Source organism: Aphidius gifuensis, linkage group LG6 (genome assembly GCF_014905175.1).
Source record: "Aphidius gifuensis isolate YNYX2018 linkage group LG6, ASM1490517v1, whole genome shotgun sequence".
Classification (NCBI taxonomy): domain Eukaryota; kingdom Metazoa; phylum Arthropoda; class Insecta; order Hymenoptera; family Braconidae; genus Aphidius; species Aphidius gifuensis.
In genome coordinates, this window is record NC_057793.1 from 5,900,191 (window position 1) to 5,919,989 (window position 19,799).

General features: G+C 24.2%; 1 protein-coding gene across 8 annotated transcripts in view; it reads left to right on the forward strand.

Moving 5' to 3' along the window:
* Positions 1-19,799, forward strand: part of LOC122859028 (SH3 and multiple ankyrin repeat domains protein 3-like) — a 107,513-nt gene that overhangs the window by 83,836 nt on the left and 3,878 nt on the right. For 3 of the 8 annotated variants that reach the window (XM_044162353.1, XM_044162354.1, XM_044162352.1), the window contains 12 exons: positions 10,474-10,599; positions 12,974-13,154; positions 13,238-13,557; positions 13,639-13,903; positions 15,428-16,040; positions 16,542-16,771; positions 17,716-17,892; positions 17,973-18,189; positions 18,260-18,464; positions 18,551-18,860; positions 18,935-19,152; positions 19,395-19,556. In XM_044162353.1, coding sequence (XP_044018288.1) covers positions 10,474-10,599; positions 12,974-13,154; positions 13,238-13,557; positions 13,639-13,903; positions 15,428-16,040; positions 16,542-16,771; positions 17,716-17,892; positions 17,973-18,189; positions 18,260-18,464; positions 18,551-18,860; positions 18,935-19,152; positions 19,395-19,556 — 3,024 coding nt within the window. The remainder of the gene's footprint in view (positions 1-10,473; positions 10,600-12,973; positions 13,155-13,237; positions 13,558-13,638; positions 13,904-15,427; positions 16,041-16,541; positions 16,772-17,715; positions 17,893-17,972; positions 18,190-18,259; positions 18,465-18,550; positions 18,861-18,934; positions 19,153-19,394; positions 19,557-19,799) is intronic. The other 5 variants (XM_044162357.1, XM_044162358.1, XM_044162360.1 and 2 more) reach the window with 4 other exon arrangements.

Sequence of the window (19,799 nt, forward strand, 5' to 3'; positions counted from 1 at the left end):
CTTTCATTTAATATAATAAATAAAAAAAAAACTATGTTATTTATTAACACTAAATATAAATAATTTATTCAATAAAAAATATGAAATTAATTTTTTAAATAAATAATATAAATATTTATTTAAAAATGTAATTTATAATGTAAAAAATTTACAAAAGAAAATTAGATGGAATTTAGTATTTTGGTTGTGTTTTGAAGTTTACCAGTAAATTTTTTTTGTAAATATATGTGAGATTGGATGATTCGGTGATTTTCGATGGTTAAAGAAACAGCCAATTATCCGAGACCCAAGATCAACGATGATTTTACAAAAATGGGAGGGGAATTGCCGGATGTATGAGGCTGCAAAAGATAAATAAACCAAAAGGGAGATGAAAAAAATATATAAAAAATAAAAGAGAGGAGAGTAAGAGGGTGATGTATATTTCTGGGCAGAACCACCATCAAACTCATCAACCACTACCACAGGGAATTCCTTTCAAGAAGACCATCATCACCCCGAACCCTTGCGTCGAATTTATTTAGACTTTATGGCCATACGTGCTGAGTAAAATAATAAAAAAATAATTCATTATTTCAATTTAAATTCAACGGGTAAACATTTTAAAATTATTGGGTTTTTATAAAAAATACATATAAAATAATATATTCATGAATTGTAATTAATTTTCATGAATGACTAAAGATCACAATGAAATTGAAATAAAAAAAAATATATATTTTCTTGGCATCAAAATTCAAATACGGAAGTGCATTCCAGCACGTGATCCTTTGAATTTTTACAACTTGAATTTCAAGTGTTTGAGAATTTATATGTAAAAATAAAAAAAACAAAAAGGAAGTAACCAAAGTATCCAAGTTTCATGACACCCATGATGCTTTGTCTGTTTGTCTGGCCAACTAGATCATACATGGGTGCCAAATGAAAAATTGATTCTTCATATATTCGATAGATATTTTCTCATGAATTTTAAATATCTTTGGGTGCATTTTCTTACATAATGCATTCATTCAAACTATTTAACTTTAATCTAAAAATAATCATCAAACAATTTATTAAAAATAAATCGAAATAGAATTTTCTTCTTTAAAATAATTACACTCGAATAAAATAGTTTTAAAAAAATTTAAAAATGTCAAATTAATTACAGAAAAACAATTTCAAATAAAATTTTAATATCACCTGATAAAAGCACAATGAAAAAAATATTTAAAATTGAATTTTATCAAATAACTTTATGATGAAAAAAAATCTTGATATGATATTAATAAAATTTTATATTAATATTAAAAAGAGGAGACTTGATTTCATCAAAATAAAAAATTAATTAAATTTTTTTTTCATCAAAAAAATATGTTTGTTCTAGTAGACAATATTTCTAGGCAATAAAACTGAATAAATATTCAAATAAATATAAATTTCAAATAAATAAAAGAGCAAAAAAAAAATGATGAATCAAAAAACAAAAAAAAAAAAAAGGCAAGTTATCGCGTGATCAGATAATAATCACTGTGAGTAAATTCAAGTCTAATTGATGTTACACGGCTTCTTGCCAACATCAGAATCAGTTGGTTGTTTTTTTTTTTTATTTTTTCTCTTTGGTACTTCTCAATCTCCAACTGACCACTCTATCATTTTGTGTTATCATTTGGTATTCATGAATTCTCTGTATGCCCGGAAAGCTCAACAGTACATACGCAAATGACTCCCTCAATACAATCATCACAAACATATAGTAAAAAAAGGTCCTTTTATTTATTTATTTTTTGTTTATCCATTTATTTATTTATTTTTCTTGTTTACTGTAGTAGAAGAATAATAAAAAAAGGCAAATATTAAACTCGTGCCATGAACGTTAGGTTGCATGTGAGATGTTAGTCATATGGCCTCGAATACCACACACAAAACATACAGATTTTATAAAGCCCAAGTCTCTTTCGAAGCCACCAGAAGCAAAATAAGCAAAATAAGCCCATTGGCAGTGTAGGTGTATATATTCTACAGTGGTATATACTTTGCATTTGAAAATACTGGCCAAGTCAACTGAAGCAATCGTGCGTGACCCTCGACTTTGTTCTGATCATCTTGCTTTTTTTTGTATTACTTTTTTATTATTTACCTTTTCTTTTTTTTTTTTTTTTGATGGAGATACATTTACATGTTTCGATTCATTTTCATATCTTGTACCATCTTGAAATTATGGAATATTATATATTTATAAATAAATAATCTATTTTTAAATTTTAAAAAAATATTTAATTTGCTAATTTAAATTATGTCATACTTTATACTGATTTTTTTATTTTTTAATTAATTCATTAATTACAATTTTATTTGGCCAAATAAATTTTACATATATTTTATAATTTTTTTCAATTTTCGTATGGTCTTAGAAAAAAATATAAAAAATTATTAGTAATATAATGTAATTGATATTTATTTTTACCACTTGGGCACTCTTTTAAAAATACAAAAATACTTTCGTTTTAAAAATTACATTTCCGGGGATGCAATTATCTTGTACACTAAAAAATCCAATCATATTATTATTTTTCATTTAAAATATAATAAATTTTACTAGTTCAATAAAATTATCACTTTTATTTTTACAACAATCTTGTTTAAATATTTAAGTGAAAAGATAAAAATTAACCACCATAATATATCCTCAATAATATTTTGTCTCAGTTTCTTAGAAAATATCACGAGCCTCATAAAACTAAAAAAATTTATAACCCATGATTATTAATAATAATTGACTTGGGTGGCATCACTCTAACTGTCTCAACTCACAAGCTTCAAACAAAACCATAACAAAAAATTTTCCATCAAACAATTCAACAAAAGAGGGTGCTAATAAATAAATAAAAAAACCATTTAAATATTCCAACAAAATATAATAATGTCATAAACAATTTTGCAGAACAAATCATCTCAAAAAAAATCATTAAAAATTGACCGTAAAAAATTTACAAAAGAAGCGATAAAACAACTCATAAATTTAACACACAAAAAAAATAAATAAATAAAAATATTGTATGTATATAATTTAGTAAAAAAGAAAAAAAAAAAAAAAATTTTAAACATTTAAAAACATTGTATAGTATAGAGTATATATGGTATAATATCCTCGTGTATTTTGTGGTTTATTTTGAAGGATATAAAGTTTTTAGCATAGCTCTGTTTAATGTGCCTAAGGCAAGTACAAGATCTGGCTATGAGGACATGATTGTACCATGCCAAGTTATATGGCCATCAAGATATTCCAACGTCCCAATATAACAACAATAATAATAACAACAATGTTTATATAAAACTTCCTACGTCAACTCGAATAGTCAATTTTATATGTCAATAATTATCCAACAATATTTTCTTCTTTCACTATTATTTTATTATTATTATTATTATAACTTTTGGTGTAAATTATTGATGAATATTATTATTGTTTTTGTTGTTATTTATTTTTTTTATGTTTTTTTATATATTCAGCCAATGTTATAAACTAAACTCAAGATGACCCCCCATGGTGATGGAATTTTCTCTTCAATACGCCTCTTGTGTATAGAGCTTGAAGAAATTATTTATTTATTTTTTTTTTTTAAATCTTTTTTTTATGTTTGAGTTGCTTATTTTTGTTGACTTTATTGCAAGGTCGTTGGTGTGCATAATGTGAGAGATTGATGTCCTATCTGTATCTACTTATTTCATTGATAAATAAAAAAAATATTATTTTATCATTTTTCATTGTCAAGAGGTATAGATTGTTGTTGATTTATACATGTTTATTTATTTTTTTTTTATATTAATTTTCTTTTTTGTTGGTGGTATGTATTTTTTTTATGTTCAACATGAGATATTTATCGAGTCACAGGTGATTTTTATATATTACCATTTAGACATCATTATTACTTTTTGTTTTTTTTATTTGAAAAAATTATTGATTGGGGTTTGGTATTATATTCAGGATGAGAATAATAAAATTGGATTTTATTATTTATTTGAGATAAAGGTAAATTTGTTAATCGAAAAATATTCAGTAATTAACTTTTGATAAATTAATTTGAAATGAGAGAAAAATAGTTATTGCATTTAAATAATTCTTGATGATGATATTTATTTTTAACCTTTGTGTTTTTTTTTGGAAATTATAAATCATATTGAAAAAAAATTAAAAACATTGTGATAAATATAAAATAATGTTTAGTTTTAAACTTTTAAATAAAATTTATTGAGTTTATGTGTCGTAGGATTGATTCATGATGACTTTTTTAACACCTCATTAATTAAACATTTAATAATAATTCCGACATTTTAGTTTCTTTTTAATTTTTTTTTGTAAGGTTGATTTATAATGTGAAATTTTACAACATTTACAAGTGTGTTTTTTTATTTAAACTTGGTTTTAATTTGACATTTTTGATGGCCTCGACAAGGTTCAATGATTAATTGCCATGATATCTTATTAACTTGACACATTTTCATCAGATAGTATATTTTTTTTTTCATACATTATTTTCATTTAATCTTATCTCGAAGGAAAAATCCATATTGACTGTTTTTTTTTATCAATTTCATGATATATATTTTATTATTTAATTATATTAAATTAATTTTCGCTAGGGCTGGCTCCAAGACTGAATGTGCCAAGACTGGACTCAATCTTGTCTTGGTCTTGTCTTGGTACGAAATATGCGAATCTTGTCTTGGTCTTGTCTTGGTTTTAAAAAAGTCATTCTTGTCTTGGTCTTGGTTCAGTCTTGGTCTTGGTCTTGTCTTGGTCTTGGGTCAGTCTTGGTATTTTCTTGGTCTTGCCTATTGTATTATTTATTATTTTACTTTATAAATTATATAAATAATTTAACATTTATACTTATAATATTAATTATTATTTAGTAAATTTTATTTGCCAATCTTATTCAAACTAGAACAAATAAATTTAAGTAGGTATATAAAACTGAAATAAAATAGACCTAAACTCATAAATTAAATGAAGTAAATAAATTGAAATTGAATCTAGTTGAATTTTAAATAAAACTTATCAAGAGCCCCAAAATATTATTTATAGATATATTCATGTACATATTTATATATTTTTATTCGTCTTGTATATTTTTATATTTTTATAATAATTGCAATTATATTCATGATTATGGGTATATATATATACTATATATTTGTGATCGTCTTTGTTATTATTATGTCTATAATGTATATGTATTTTATGGAACTCTATGCTTAGTTTATTGTGTTCTTTGTTGATAACGATTAAATATACACTTAATATATGATGTATCAGTTTATTAATTTGTGAGTATGTACCGAAGATCAAATTACTTTCGTATAGATTTAAAAAAATTTTATTTTTTATTTAATTATAAAAAAATGACACAAGACTGACAAGAGTCAATACCTTTTTATATTTAAATTTCACAATATTTTTTAATTATTAAATTTATGGTAAATTTATAAAATCGTATTTTAATTTTTTTTTATATATCATCTTGAAAATAAATCTTGGAATTTTGTCAAGGACGAGATGAAAGTAAATATATACTGACAGTGATTTTTAATCGCTTATTTATTATCTTCCTTTCTATATTAAAATTCCATCATCTTCAAAAGTCTTTTTTTTTTTTTTCGAATAAATATCATCAAATTTCATAGATTGTCATTGTCTGGTTCATTTAAACAAGTGAAAGTTAATTTACAGTTACGAAAATTAATTGATTTTTGTGGTTTTAAATATGACATGATATAATAGTGAAATTGGCTCAATTTAAAATGATATTTTATCTGATCATCATCAAAATATGACAATCAATTTATTTTATATAAATATATTCTCTCCTCAGAGTTGTATAGTGTACATAGTACTTTTGTCATAAAATAACTAGCTAAATTTTATATATAAAAGTTTAAAAGTAGAGTATATGAAAATTGAAACAAGTTATTTGATAATTTCCTCAGTTAATTATCTTGATTAATGATTGATTAAAATTCATATTCAGTATGTCGCCAAAGCAGACAGGTATACCAAGTTTAAATTGTCTCCGGTGTTCTCCCTAAAAGCTGCTCTTGCCTAAATGTATATTCATTCGATTCATCGCCTCGTGTATATTTATGGCACTCGCGCTATCCTTTTGCCGGAAATTGACTTTGTCGACGATGAGAGAGTAACAGAGACAAACGACAAAAAAAAAATCAAGAGATTCATCCTAGCTGCAAGGTACTGGGCGGAGTCCTTTGCACTCATCACTCTCTCTCCCTCATTTATTTTCCCTCTCGACTCTACAATTTGATTGATTTATTGGAAATTCTCCTTCTCTATAAAAAAAACTTTTTTTGTTTTTTTTACCTTTTCGTCACTCGAAGGACTCGTATGGAATAATAATTTTCCCAGATATTTTTTTTTTTTTTCTTTTATTCATGATTTTTTTTACTGGCAAAGTCATGTAGAATTATTATAAATATATAATTATAAAATTTTAACTTTATTAAGCGTGTTTTAATAATAATAAAATAATATTTTTATCAATTTTATTTTTTAAGAAAAATTGAAAGTTTTTTTTTTAAGACTTTTATAAGTACAAATTTCGTGGGATTTTTTTTTCTATTATTTAAATAATAATAGAATATTATTATTATGCAAATATCATAAAGGAATTTCATTTATTTTAATTTTTTTATTAACTTTTAAACTCAACGTACCTGTTTACAAAATTCAGTACTTTTCAACTTTTTTTTAAAAATACTTTTATAAGTACAAATTTCATGGCATTATTTTTTTTCATAATAATAGAATATAATTGTTTTATAAATATCATAAAAAAATTACATTTTATTTACTTAAAAATTCAGTCTTTTGCAAATTTCGTAGGATTATTGTTGCAATATTAAATTAACTCTTTTTTGTTGCTTGTAATTTTTTTATTTGCAATAATGAGTTTAAACTAGCCAAATTTTCCAGCGGAAATTGACTCAAACTACAAGCTTCCTCAGTGTGTGTCTATATACAACATGGAGCATGAGAGACACACTGTTTTATAATAGATCAACAAACTGATGGCTCGTAGACTAATTGAAAGTGATATTTAATTTGTTTATCCCTCCAGGCGTATTTACCGATTTTACACCTTCGTCGTATATCAATCAGTTCTTCCAATAACAACAAATCACACGGTCTAACTTTATTGCCTATACTGTCAAGTAAAAAATAAAAAAATATAAAAATTATCTCATACATGAAGCAGGCAAATAGGACTAATAAAAATTCTCTCCCTCAATGTGTAAAAATAAAATTTAAAAAACCAATTGAATTTAAATCTATGTGCTGAGGCAGTAGCAGACTAAATCTGCATAACATGCGACTGAATATATCGTCAATCGAAAATACTTGATATGGCTTTATAGTAAATAAGGATAAAATATAAACTTGAGAATAAGGAAAACATATAATCTGCAAATTTTTCAGGATAAAAAAAAAAAATATATTTATAGAAATAAAAATTTTATAATAATAAATAAAAAAAATATATTTTGTCCTCGAGCTATAACATGTTGTATGAATTCCAATGTCTTGAATTTGCATTTTAAAGTCACTGTGTAATATTATATTAATAAATACTATTTTAAAATAACACAGGTAGCAAAATAGCCAGATTCATGTCAATTTGTATTAATACATGTTCATGTTAATTCCATTCAAATATACTTGTTTATAAAATTATTATATTCTCAATAATACACGTTGCAATTTTCTTTTTTTTTTTTTTCATTTAATTTTTAATGAAAACATGTAAATTGGATTGAGATTATTTGAGAATTTTATTTTTCGTATATTATATCGTTATAATAAAATTAAAAAATTTAAATTTTTATTTATTTATGTTATTTATTTATTTAAAAAATAAAAAACGTGATTTTGATGACTGCTACCGTATTCATTTATTTTCCAACGTTTTGGTTGGAAATTCATAATATGAATAATATTCAGGGGGTTTTGCTTTATATATATTTACATAATTTTCTAGTATAAATATCAAGAGACTATATCTAAATATCTAAGATTTATAATATTTTAAGTCATCTGTATATTTTATTTCTGTTATCTCTTTAATTAATGTTAAAAAAATAAAAATAGTTTCATTATATATATGATGCCTCTCTTTCCAATTACTCTCGATTTTTCTACCGAATATTAATATACAACTCAATTTAAATCTTACTAAAAATAAATTTTCAAGTTGAAATTCACATTATATCGCATACCGTATCATTAATTTTTCTCATGCATATACGTGTGTTTATGCGTTATTGGTGATTTTACCATTGATATATTATATTTTTCATAGCTATTCATATAATATATATATATATTTTTATTCATTCATATACAATTTTTATTTCTATATATTAACAGTTATATATTTCATATATTGGAAATTAAAGAAGATTTGTACATATAATTTTATAAACTTTATTAGTTAAACTAAAATAACTTTTACATTGATAAATTTCTACTATTTTATCGTAACTTTAATAATCTTTGGAAAATTTGAATATATAATTCTATAAAATTACTACATAATATTTCCCATCTTTGTAATTTCCATGATAGATAAAATTACGACAATACCATCTAACATCTGTAAATTATTTTTGTTATATATTATCTACTTCATAATATTGTTAAAACCTTATATCTTAAATCTCAATTCTAACGCCTCAATTTAATATTTATTAACAACTACCAAGTACCGTGTCATTGTTGGGTGTGTCCCTGCAATAGGCGTAAAACCAATCATCAATCTAAATTAAATTCCAACTACTAAATGGGAATGTTAATCTTTTATCCAATTCACCCTCGTAATGTTTTTTGCAGAATTGTTAAGAAAGAAAAGACATTACTGACTTACGCTGATTGGCTATTTTATCCAACTGCTTTACTTTTCTTTCTTTTATTTTTTCTCATTACAAGAAGTACAAGGTATTCCGTAAAATTATTGGTATCGATATAGTTGTCACGACGACAGCAATTACATGTTTCATTCGTAATTAATTATTTTCCAAATCATCAATTTAAAATATATATTTTTTTTTTTTGTTGTGTTTTAATTTTATGCTCCACTTTTAATATATTCCTATTTTTTATTTTTATTTTTTCACTTTTTTGTAAGCTCATTACAGTTGACTCAATAATTTTTTTTATTTTTTCATTCAATCGTTTACAGAATTTTTAATATTTTTTTTTTTTCCACTTCAACTTGAAGATATTAATAAAAAAAATTACTCGAGGCATTTTTTTTCACTGTATTTTATTTTAAATGTAATGAATGGTTGTGTGTATTTTACTGGGTTGTTATTATTTTATTTATTTATTATTTACAAAGGTCATTTATGGATATTATTTATTTTTTTTATTCACAAAATTTTTTGTTTTATTTAAATAAAAAATTTAAGGTCATTTTTGTTGGTTTTTAAAATTTATATATGAGAAGAAAATACGTATAGATAAAAAATTGTAGCACCTTTGTGCTCATAATTTTAAGTCGAGGTGGTCTTTACTTATTTATTATTATTTTTTTTTATAAAGTATTTATTATCATTATTATTATTTTTGCTAAGCTACAATTACACCCCATAAAGCTAACGATTGAGACACGTTTAAGTCATTATTTTTAGTATAGGATGATTGTTGGAAAGTGTTTTGTACATAGGCGTATCTAAAGTCTTACAATATCAGACTAATGAAGTACATTTTTATTTATTTTTTATTCATCTGGATGTCCTTCTACATCGAGTAAACATGTTTACATATTTTACTGTAATTTACCCTACACGTAAATACCATATTTTCGCAAAATTAAAGCTTGAAAAATAATTTATGTATCAACGAAATCATTAAAAAATCAAAATCACATATCAATTGACTATTTAAAATTTTTTAAATATAAATTTAGAATTTATTAAACTCTCTCAAATATTATTTATAATTTAAAAATATTTTTAAAAAAATTTTCCCCCCAAAAAATCAAATTAAAATATCATCACGAAAATAAATTTTAATTTTATCAATCAGGCTAATTGTTGAGGGTTTTTTTTTTTATTTTTTTGTTCTCTTTAATTGTTGATGAAGATTAAAAATTCGCAGATAATTTACACGACGATTTAAACCGGTTTTTGTACTGGAAAATAACTCGGGTATTGAGGGCCACTCGTGCCAAATCGCATGTTTGTATTTTTTTTTTTTTTAATTGATATCAATTAAAAGATAAATACTTATTCATTGAAGAGTATGAAATTATTTCTAAAACAATTATTTATTATTATGTTTATGAATGTTGTGTTTATATATTATTTTTTTTTAATTATGTATATAAAATAAATTATAAATAGTTATTAATTTTACAAGTAGCTGTATTTAATTGAACTGAATTTTCAATAATTATAATTTTCATATAAAAATTTCAGGAATTAAAGGAGAGCTTCAATTATGGTCTATTCTGTCCGCCAGTTAATGGAAAAGCTGGAAAATTTTTAGACGAAGAACGTCGTCTTGGAGATTATCCATTCAATGGTCCAGTTGGTTACTTGGAGGTAAAAATTATTTATTTTTTATAACAAAATTTAAATACATCCTTAAAATGATCGTCAAAATATTTCCAATCGAAATTATCATTTATATTTTTAATAACAAGCAAATCTATGCAAAAATTTATTTTAAAAATAGAAAACAATATAAATTTTCATGTGAAAAGAAAATTATATAAAAACAAAAAATATTTTTTTTTAAAAGAAAGCAAGTTTATAAAAATTAAAAAAAAAAAAAGTAAATGACTTGCATTGACACGAGTGTCTCAAGACACACGGCCTTTCAAATTAGTTTCGTGTTGACATGATAAGTTTTTCAGTATCACACTGCCATTGAACACACCAATCTGTCTCTAATTTATTTTATTTTTTCTTATTTTATTTTCTAAGCCAAATGCATTTTCACTGTGTTTCATAAACCTCAAATTGTTTTTATTTTATTGGCCAATGTCAATTTATAGAGCTTATATAACGACACACCAACATCTGGCTTATTGCAGCATTATTTTCATCCTGACTCATATCCTTTATTCACTCTCACACACACCAACAGGGATAACAAGATAATAAAATATAATATATTTATTATCAGCAGTATATATCGACGATATAAAATTTGGTAATTTTCAGTACTTTTGATTTTATTCTCATCACGTAGAAGCTATTTTTTTTTTCGCCAAAAAATCATCAAAAATAAATATTAATCTAAAAAAAAATACCAAATAGGAAATAATAATTTAAAACAAAATGCACATTTTTTTTTTTTTTTTTAAATTATTATATTTCCAACTAATAAAAATAATTACTTTCTATATAATTTTCTCAGTATTCTAATAGCTTGTCAATTTATCTTTTAAAAAATTTATAAAATAAAAATTCACATAATTTTATGCCAATTGAATAAATAAAAAAAAACATAATAAACCTTTTAAATATATATGATTTTTATATTTCGATCATCTAGAGAAAAGTGTTTCTTACAAACACTAAACATAAATTTTAAAAAAAAAAATCACAATGAATTATTTTATCGTGTCCGTTGGCAAAAGTCAATGATCTCCTGGTGTGAGTATACGTTTGGCTCTTCCTGAAACATGTCATCTTACGCTTCCTTCATATTTTTTCTTCTCTTCTTCATGAATGCAAAAAAGACTGAAACAAATATCCTGCCAGGTTTAACAAGTTCTAGACATACCACCGCTTATTTTTCTTCTTCTTCCTCTTCTTCCTTTACTCGCGGTTTGTTGCGTAACAACTCGACATATATATTTTCTCTCATCCACTCCATTCAACCTTTCCAATAAAAATAAAATAATCACAAACACATTATAAATAAATATTATAAATAATAATATCCATACATGATGAGTATATATATATAAATTTACCAAAAAAATAAAAAATAAAAATTTATCATTTGCATTTAATGGAGCAATGTATTTTCAAAGTGAAGATTGACTTGGCAAACAAATTATATAGACGATATACTTCATCGAAGAATATTACTAAGTATTTAAATAACAAGAACAAGGATATCTAGTTTAACAAGTTTCATAATAATTTATTCATTTATAAATTTATAATAAATATTTTTCAATCAAATATTACTTTTTAAAATGAAAAATTCAATATTATAAAATAAATACACAATAATATGTTGCCAATGAAGAATGTTAAAATATAAAAAGATAAATGATAAAAATCTTATCACCATGTGATACGAAATTTAAACGATAATAAGATGAGAATAAATGCGGTATATAGAAAACTTTTTTTTATTAAATAAATAAAAAGTGATGATCGTGTCGGTTAACACGCACCGTTATGAGAATCGTTCGCACGGCGACAACTAGAAAAGCCTGTATGTTATGTAGTACCAGTTGTTGTTGTTAATATTATTATTATTATTATAAAGTTGATAGTTATCGTTGGGTATATCATAACGTAATGGTGGTGGATATACGAATCGATAGGCAATAACGTTTCGATAGACTGGATCTTTGCGATATTTTACTTTTTTTTTTTTTTTTTATATAGAATTACAGTATGTAGGTATAAATGCATGCAATAAATGTCAATAAATTTTTTGTTATTATTATTAACAAGTTTTGGTGAAAAAAAAATTATTATTATTATGGATTTACAAGTCTAGATGTTGGTGCTTTTTCTTGAACTGTCGAAATTGTTTTAAATTGAATAGAAAAAATTATAAATCGATTGTAATTTATTTTTAAATATTTTTAAAATATAATTAATTGATAAATATTATTAATTAAGAAATGGGAGATAAACAATAACAATAAAATTATTTAAATATTATTTTTGTTAATATTTTTCTTTGTTATTTAATTTAAATTAATTTTTTTTAAATTTTTTACAGCTCAAATATAAAAGACGAGTTTACAAAATGTTACATCTTGATGAAAAACAACTCAAGGCAATGCATACGAGAACAAATCTTCGAAGATTACTTGAATATGTTGCAAATAGTCAAGTTGAAAAAATATCAAAAATGTGTAGTAAAGGATTGGATCCAAATTTTCATTGTCAAGAAACTGGTGGTATGTTTTATTGTTAAATTAAATATCCACAATAATAATAAAATAAAAAAATTAATTAAAATATATACTTTTAATTTATCTAGAAACTCCATTAACATTGGCAACTGGTTTAAAAAAACCATCAAAAGTAATAATTGCATTGGTTAATGGTGGTGCATTGTTGGATTATAGAACAAAAGAAGGCTTAACAGCAATGCATCGTGCTGTTGAAAAAAATAGTTTAGAAGCTGTTCAAACATTATTAGAACTTGGTGCAAGTCCAAATTATAAAGATACTAAAGGATTGACTCCTTTGTATTACAGTGTTATTTATAAAACAGATCCAATGCTTTGTGAAACATTACTTCATGATCATGCATCGATTGGAGCACAGGATCTTCAGGGTTGGCAAGAAGTACATCAGGTAATTTTAATTATAAATTTGTATAAATTAACAATACGATATTTAAATTTTAACAATAAAAAAATTAAATGTGTTATTTAGGCATGCCGTAATAATCTTGTACAACACTTGGATCATTTATTATTTTATGGTGCTGATATGAATGCAAGAAATGCATCTGGTAATACACCACTTCATGTATGTGCTGTCAACAATACTGATGCATCTTGTATACGCCAATTATTATTTCGTGGTGCTCAAAAAGACAGTTTAAATTACGCAAATCAAACACCATATCAAGTTGCCGTTATTGCTGGTAATATGGAACTTGCGGAAGTCATCAAAAATTATCAGCTTGAAGAAGTTGGTAAGTCAATATTATATTATTTTATTTATCACATCAATCATTTTTATTTAACAATAATTATTTTACGATATTTATTAATATTTATATTTTACATAAACGTTAATTAAAATGCATGATTATTATTTTAATATATTTAAAAAAAAAAAATAATAAATTCACGATTGATGATGAGTTGTGGCTGTGTTTATTTAAAAAGTGAATTACGGTAAATACCGTTAGTTTTTATGATGTGCATAACGTTCACTTTCATTACATCAAGTAACTCAAATTCAACAACTCGATTTGAAATTATTATTTTTTAAGCCTATTTTTATATTAAATTATAAAAACTAGTAATTATTTTTTTTTTAATATACTGCATATTGCATGTTATAATAATTATTATAAATATAATTAAAAAATGCTTATAAATAATTTTAAATTGAATGCATGTGCATGCTCATTTGTATATATTTAATTTTTTTTTTTTTCTACATCAAACGATCATTCATTCACATTAATATATATGTAATTTTATGAAATATCTTATTTTTCTATCGATGATGATGATAATAATATCGGCGCCAATATTGATAAGTTATTTGATAAATTCATTCTTTTTTTTTTTTTACTTAATAAATTTAATTAAAACAAAAAATATGATCATTTAATCTGGAATTTTTTGGTGGTGATGGTTGAATTTTTTTTTTTTTTTAAATAAATGTTTGAATGGGAAAATAATAAAACAATAATAGATTTATTTTTTATTTTTTAAATTGATAAAATATATGAGTAATAAAATTCCTTGGTAATTTTGATACTATTGTTCCTTGATTTTTAAATATATTTTCCTTGCAACAATAAGCAATAAAAATAAAAATAAAAAAACAACGTATACTAAATACAAAAAAATATTACAAAAGTATTTATGTGGGTGTACGTGTGTGCTTCGCTTAATAAATTGTACCACTAACCGAGTAATAACTTGTCATCATTATCCTAATGATACATCTAAATATTTCAAACATATTTTAATACCAAATGGGTTGTAATATAAATTTTAATATTATAAAAAATAATAATAATCGCGTAGGTGTATTGTAAACATGACTCCAACAAATTTATTTATTTTTATCAATTTTTTATTTTATTTTTAATATTATCTGATGAAATTAAAAGAAAATGAAAAAAATATATATTACGTAGAATTGATGAGTTAATAATTAAAAATAAAATAAAAAATAAATAAAAAATAAATAATATTTAGTAACTAAAAATACTTGTTGTAAATTTGATTGAAAGGAATGACTGTATGGTGTTTGTGTTTTATTTATTAATTTTTTTGTTTGTTACAATAATAAATGTCCAGCAAAAAAAGAATTAAATTGACAATGATTTTTTCAAGTATATGAAGAAAAAAGTATATATAAAATTAAATGAAAAAAAGATAATGAATAGTATGTGATGTGAATGTGAAAATATATTGTAAGGCTAAGTAATATTATGATTTACTTACCCTTGCAACATAAAAAAAATATTTTACAGTACTATTTAAAGGACCACCACGTTACAATCCAAAACGTCGTTCAATTGCATTTGGTAGTGGAATGACAACAAGTTGTTCAGCAATGAATTTGGGTACATTAACAAGAATACCAACAACAAGTGAGGCAACATCATGTGGTGGTGGTACACTTACTCGAACAATATCAATTGATCAATATTCATCATCAGGAACATTAACTAGATTACCAATTGTTGATCAACAATCAAGTTGTAATAGTAGTACAAGTAGTAAAAGTCAAACACCGTCCACAGAACAATATACATGTTCATCATTGAGTAGAACACCGTCCAATGATAGCCAACAAAATAATCAACAAAAATATAATGGAATAACACGAGCTGAATCACATCATAGTTGTTTAAATCGTTTACCGTCCATTGATACAATTATTTGTGATTCGAATAATCAAAGAATACCGTCCTCTGATAAAAAATCTAATCCAATGGATAAATTAAGTTACACATTGGAACAATCAACAATTAATCATTTAACAAGAAATGAACATTTACAAAATAATATCAATAGATTACCATCATCATCATCATCATCATCCGAGTACCAGACACCAGCATTACGTGATCCAAATTTGAGGTATGCATAAATTGTCTTTGCTGTAAAAATAAAAGCAAAAAATAAAAACAAAAAATACATTTTATAGATTTAATAAATGAAAAACATAATTTGTGATTTTTTTTTTTTTTTTTAAATGTTATTTGAGGTATAAATTTAAAATTATTTTTTAGTTTTATTTTTATGTATTTTGTATTATCATTAATGACCCACTTGAATAGTTTTTTTTATTTATTTTATTATTATTTTATATCACGTGAACAATGAAAATAAAATTACAGTCCAACAGTTTGATGATTAATAGAACAAAAATACATTTTTATTTTTATCAATATCATAATGATAAAAAAATTAAATGACAAGAAAAAGAAAGAAAAAAAAAAAAAACACAAATTATGATTCAGTAATGGTTTAACCAGTTGCAAAGACACTTTACGCTTTTTCTCACAAAATAAAAAATAAACTAAGCCAACAATATAAAGAAAAAAAAAAAAAAAAAAAAATGTATAATAAAAATTCAAGATCACCGAATGTGGAGCATTATCAAAATCTTCGAATAGAGGGATTAACAAGACTTCAAGAGCATCGAATTGATTTAAAACATCGTTTGGATATACACAGTCGAACAATGGAGATGCCACCATCACCATCACCATCCAGTCGTAGTCTAGCACCATTTAGTTCAGCAAGTTCGAGTTTATCTGATGGAAGTAATCAACCATCAAATGAAGACTCTGCAAGCATTGTCACAGGTACATACACAACTCATTTATTTATATTAAAAAAGAGAAAATTATTTTACATTTTTTTTTAAAACAATTATATTCCCATTAAAAAACAACAAAAACAACACACACAAACAACATGCATCAATAAATAAATAAATATATATTCAACAAACAACGAGATAAATAAATTCACGTGATGCTCCTGATGGAAGATGTGTGTTGAAACCATCACCACCAAATGAGTCAAGAATATTCCAAGAATCAACGATAATATTATAAATTTCATTTTTTAATTTTTTTCAAATATATTATGTATTGTGTATAATAATAATTCAGGAAATGCGATTAATATTTTATTTTTTTTTTTATCTAAAAAGGATGTTGTGAATTTTATGTTTCTCATTCGCGTTAAATTTTATTATGTGTTGTTTATATTTATACACAATATTTGTTACTTATAATAATAATTGAGTTCAGTTGGTTCCATGATAAATTTGTCATTTGGGTATTTTAGTAAATAATTAATTAATTATTATCAAATTTTACTAGAATCAACTGAACCTTTTTTATATGTTTTTTTCATTTTTAAATATCAAATTTTTGTTATTATCTCATTTGTGCTATTCATTCACCATTGCAATATATAAATTATTTTTTTTTTCATCATCAAAGTCATTAAATAACTCTGCCAAGCATGCATACGCAATGTTACATGCTAATTAATATAAAAATATTTTTTATTTATAATAAAATCGCGATAAGAAAAAAAAAAATATCGGGTTTTTTTTTTTATAGATAAATCAGAAATAGTTTTGATTTTAAATAGAAATTATTTCTTTATTTTAAATTTAAAAAAAAAAAATGAAATGTTAATATTAATATATTGTAGTTGATATTAAATTATTTGTTTGTTAAATTTTTAAATGTTAATTTGATGATATTGTTGATTTATAAAATTCAATTTACAGATAAAAGTTTGGGTGATACTGCATCTGATGTTATTAGTGACAGTTCAGGAGTTGGTACATCACAATCAGACACAACAAATTCACTTTCAATACCTGGTACAACAGTGGTATGTGTTGAAAGTTACAGTAGTGGAATATCTGGACATATATCTATTAATCAGGGTGATATTATTGAAGGTAAAATTATTTATTATTATACAAAACATTAAACTGTTCATCAATAATTAATTGTTATTTAATTTTTGTTTTAAAAATAGTTACTGGCTCAACAGACTGTGGTCTACTTGAGGGTGTACTTAGAGGTCAAGGTACAGGATTATTTCCTGCTCATTGTGTTCAAGAAGTACGTCTCAGACATACAAATATACCAATGGGTCCACAAATAATACGTGATGGAGGAATACGTCATAGAGTTGCTGGACGTCGTGAATCACAACATAAATACTTTGCAACAGCACCAAGAATGAAGAAACCGTAAGAATAATTAATTAAAATTATTATTCTATTAATGTTAACGTTAATTAATGTTAATTATTATCAACAGTATTTCAATGTGCAGTGTAACATCAGAACCAAGAACAGTTGTTCTTCATAAATCAACAAAAAGTTTTGGTTTTATTTTACGTGGTGCTAAAACAACACCATCAATATTAATGGGTCTTACACCAGCAGCACAATATCTTGATGATGTTAGTCCTGGTGGAGTTGCTGATTTAGCAGGTTTAAGAAAAGGAGATTTTCTTGTACAGGTAATTAATATAAAATTAAAATTACAATTTAAAATCGAAAAAAAAAGGATAAATAAATAATTAATTAAATTTTTGTTTGGCTATAGATTAACGGTGAAGATGTAACAACATCATCACATGAATCTGTTGTTGAATTGATTAAAAAATCTGGTGAATTAGTAAGAATGACTGTTGTGTCACCAGTTGCAAATATAACAAATTCACAATCAGCAGCAGCATTACCAACTAGTCAATCAATTCAAAGACAATATGCAACATTACCACGTAAAACAAATAATAATATTCCAATGAGTGGTACATTGGGTAGATCACCAGCACCAATGCCACCAAGAAGAGATCCAAAAACAACTCTGAGTGTTGGACGTGCTAGAGCAAGATCTATGGTTGCTGGTTTAGGTATTTATTATTATTTTAAATATATATTTAAAATTTAATTTTGATATATTTAATTTATATATTTATTTTGATAGAAGGTGGAGGTGGTGGTGGTGGTAGTAGTGCTGGTGATAAAGATGACAGAGATGATATTGTCTCAACTGGTGGTAAATCAAGTAGTGCAGAGTCAATTCACATGCCACAACAGCCATCAACTGGTTCAAACACTGGTCAAAATACACCAGTACAACCAAGAACAGCTAGTATCAGATCAAGACCAACATCAAGTAGAATAACTGCAGCTGAATTACAAGTTAGTACATGAATATTATTTAAATTTAAAAATAATTTAATGAAAATTCTTTTTTGAAAAAATTTGAATGAATTTACAATGTAATATTAATTTATCACACACAAACACAAACACATTATGTATGCGCTTATTTATTTAAATCATTTATTCATTCATCAATTCAAGAATGTAATTGTTTTTTTTTTTTATATTTTTTTATTTGCATTGAAACAAACGAGCATTTGCATTGCTTAATATTGCAGGAATTATTTCAACGACAACAGGGAAGTACGAGTGATCAGTATGGCACAAACATGATGAGTTCTCACTTTCAGAGTGGAACTATGACTAAATCACATCCCTCATCACCAGCTAAAAATGGCAGGGTCTATGCAAGTGTTGCTGAGATGAAACGAAAGGGCAAAGTAAGACTCTAAGAGCGTTTAAAAATTATTCTATTATATATATTTTTTTTTCTTTATCTAGAACAAAATAAACATTTAAATAAATAAAGATTTTATATTTGCACATGATACAATTGTTTTTAAACTTTTTAAATCCAAGCTGCTTTTTTTTTTTTCATCTAGAAAATAATTAAATATCGATTAATGTATTTTTTTTTTTTTATTGTTGACTATTAAAAATAATACTAATTTTATTATTCCGCG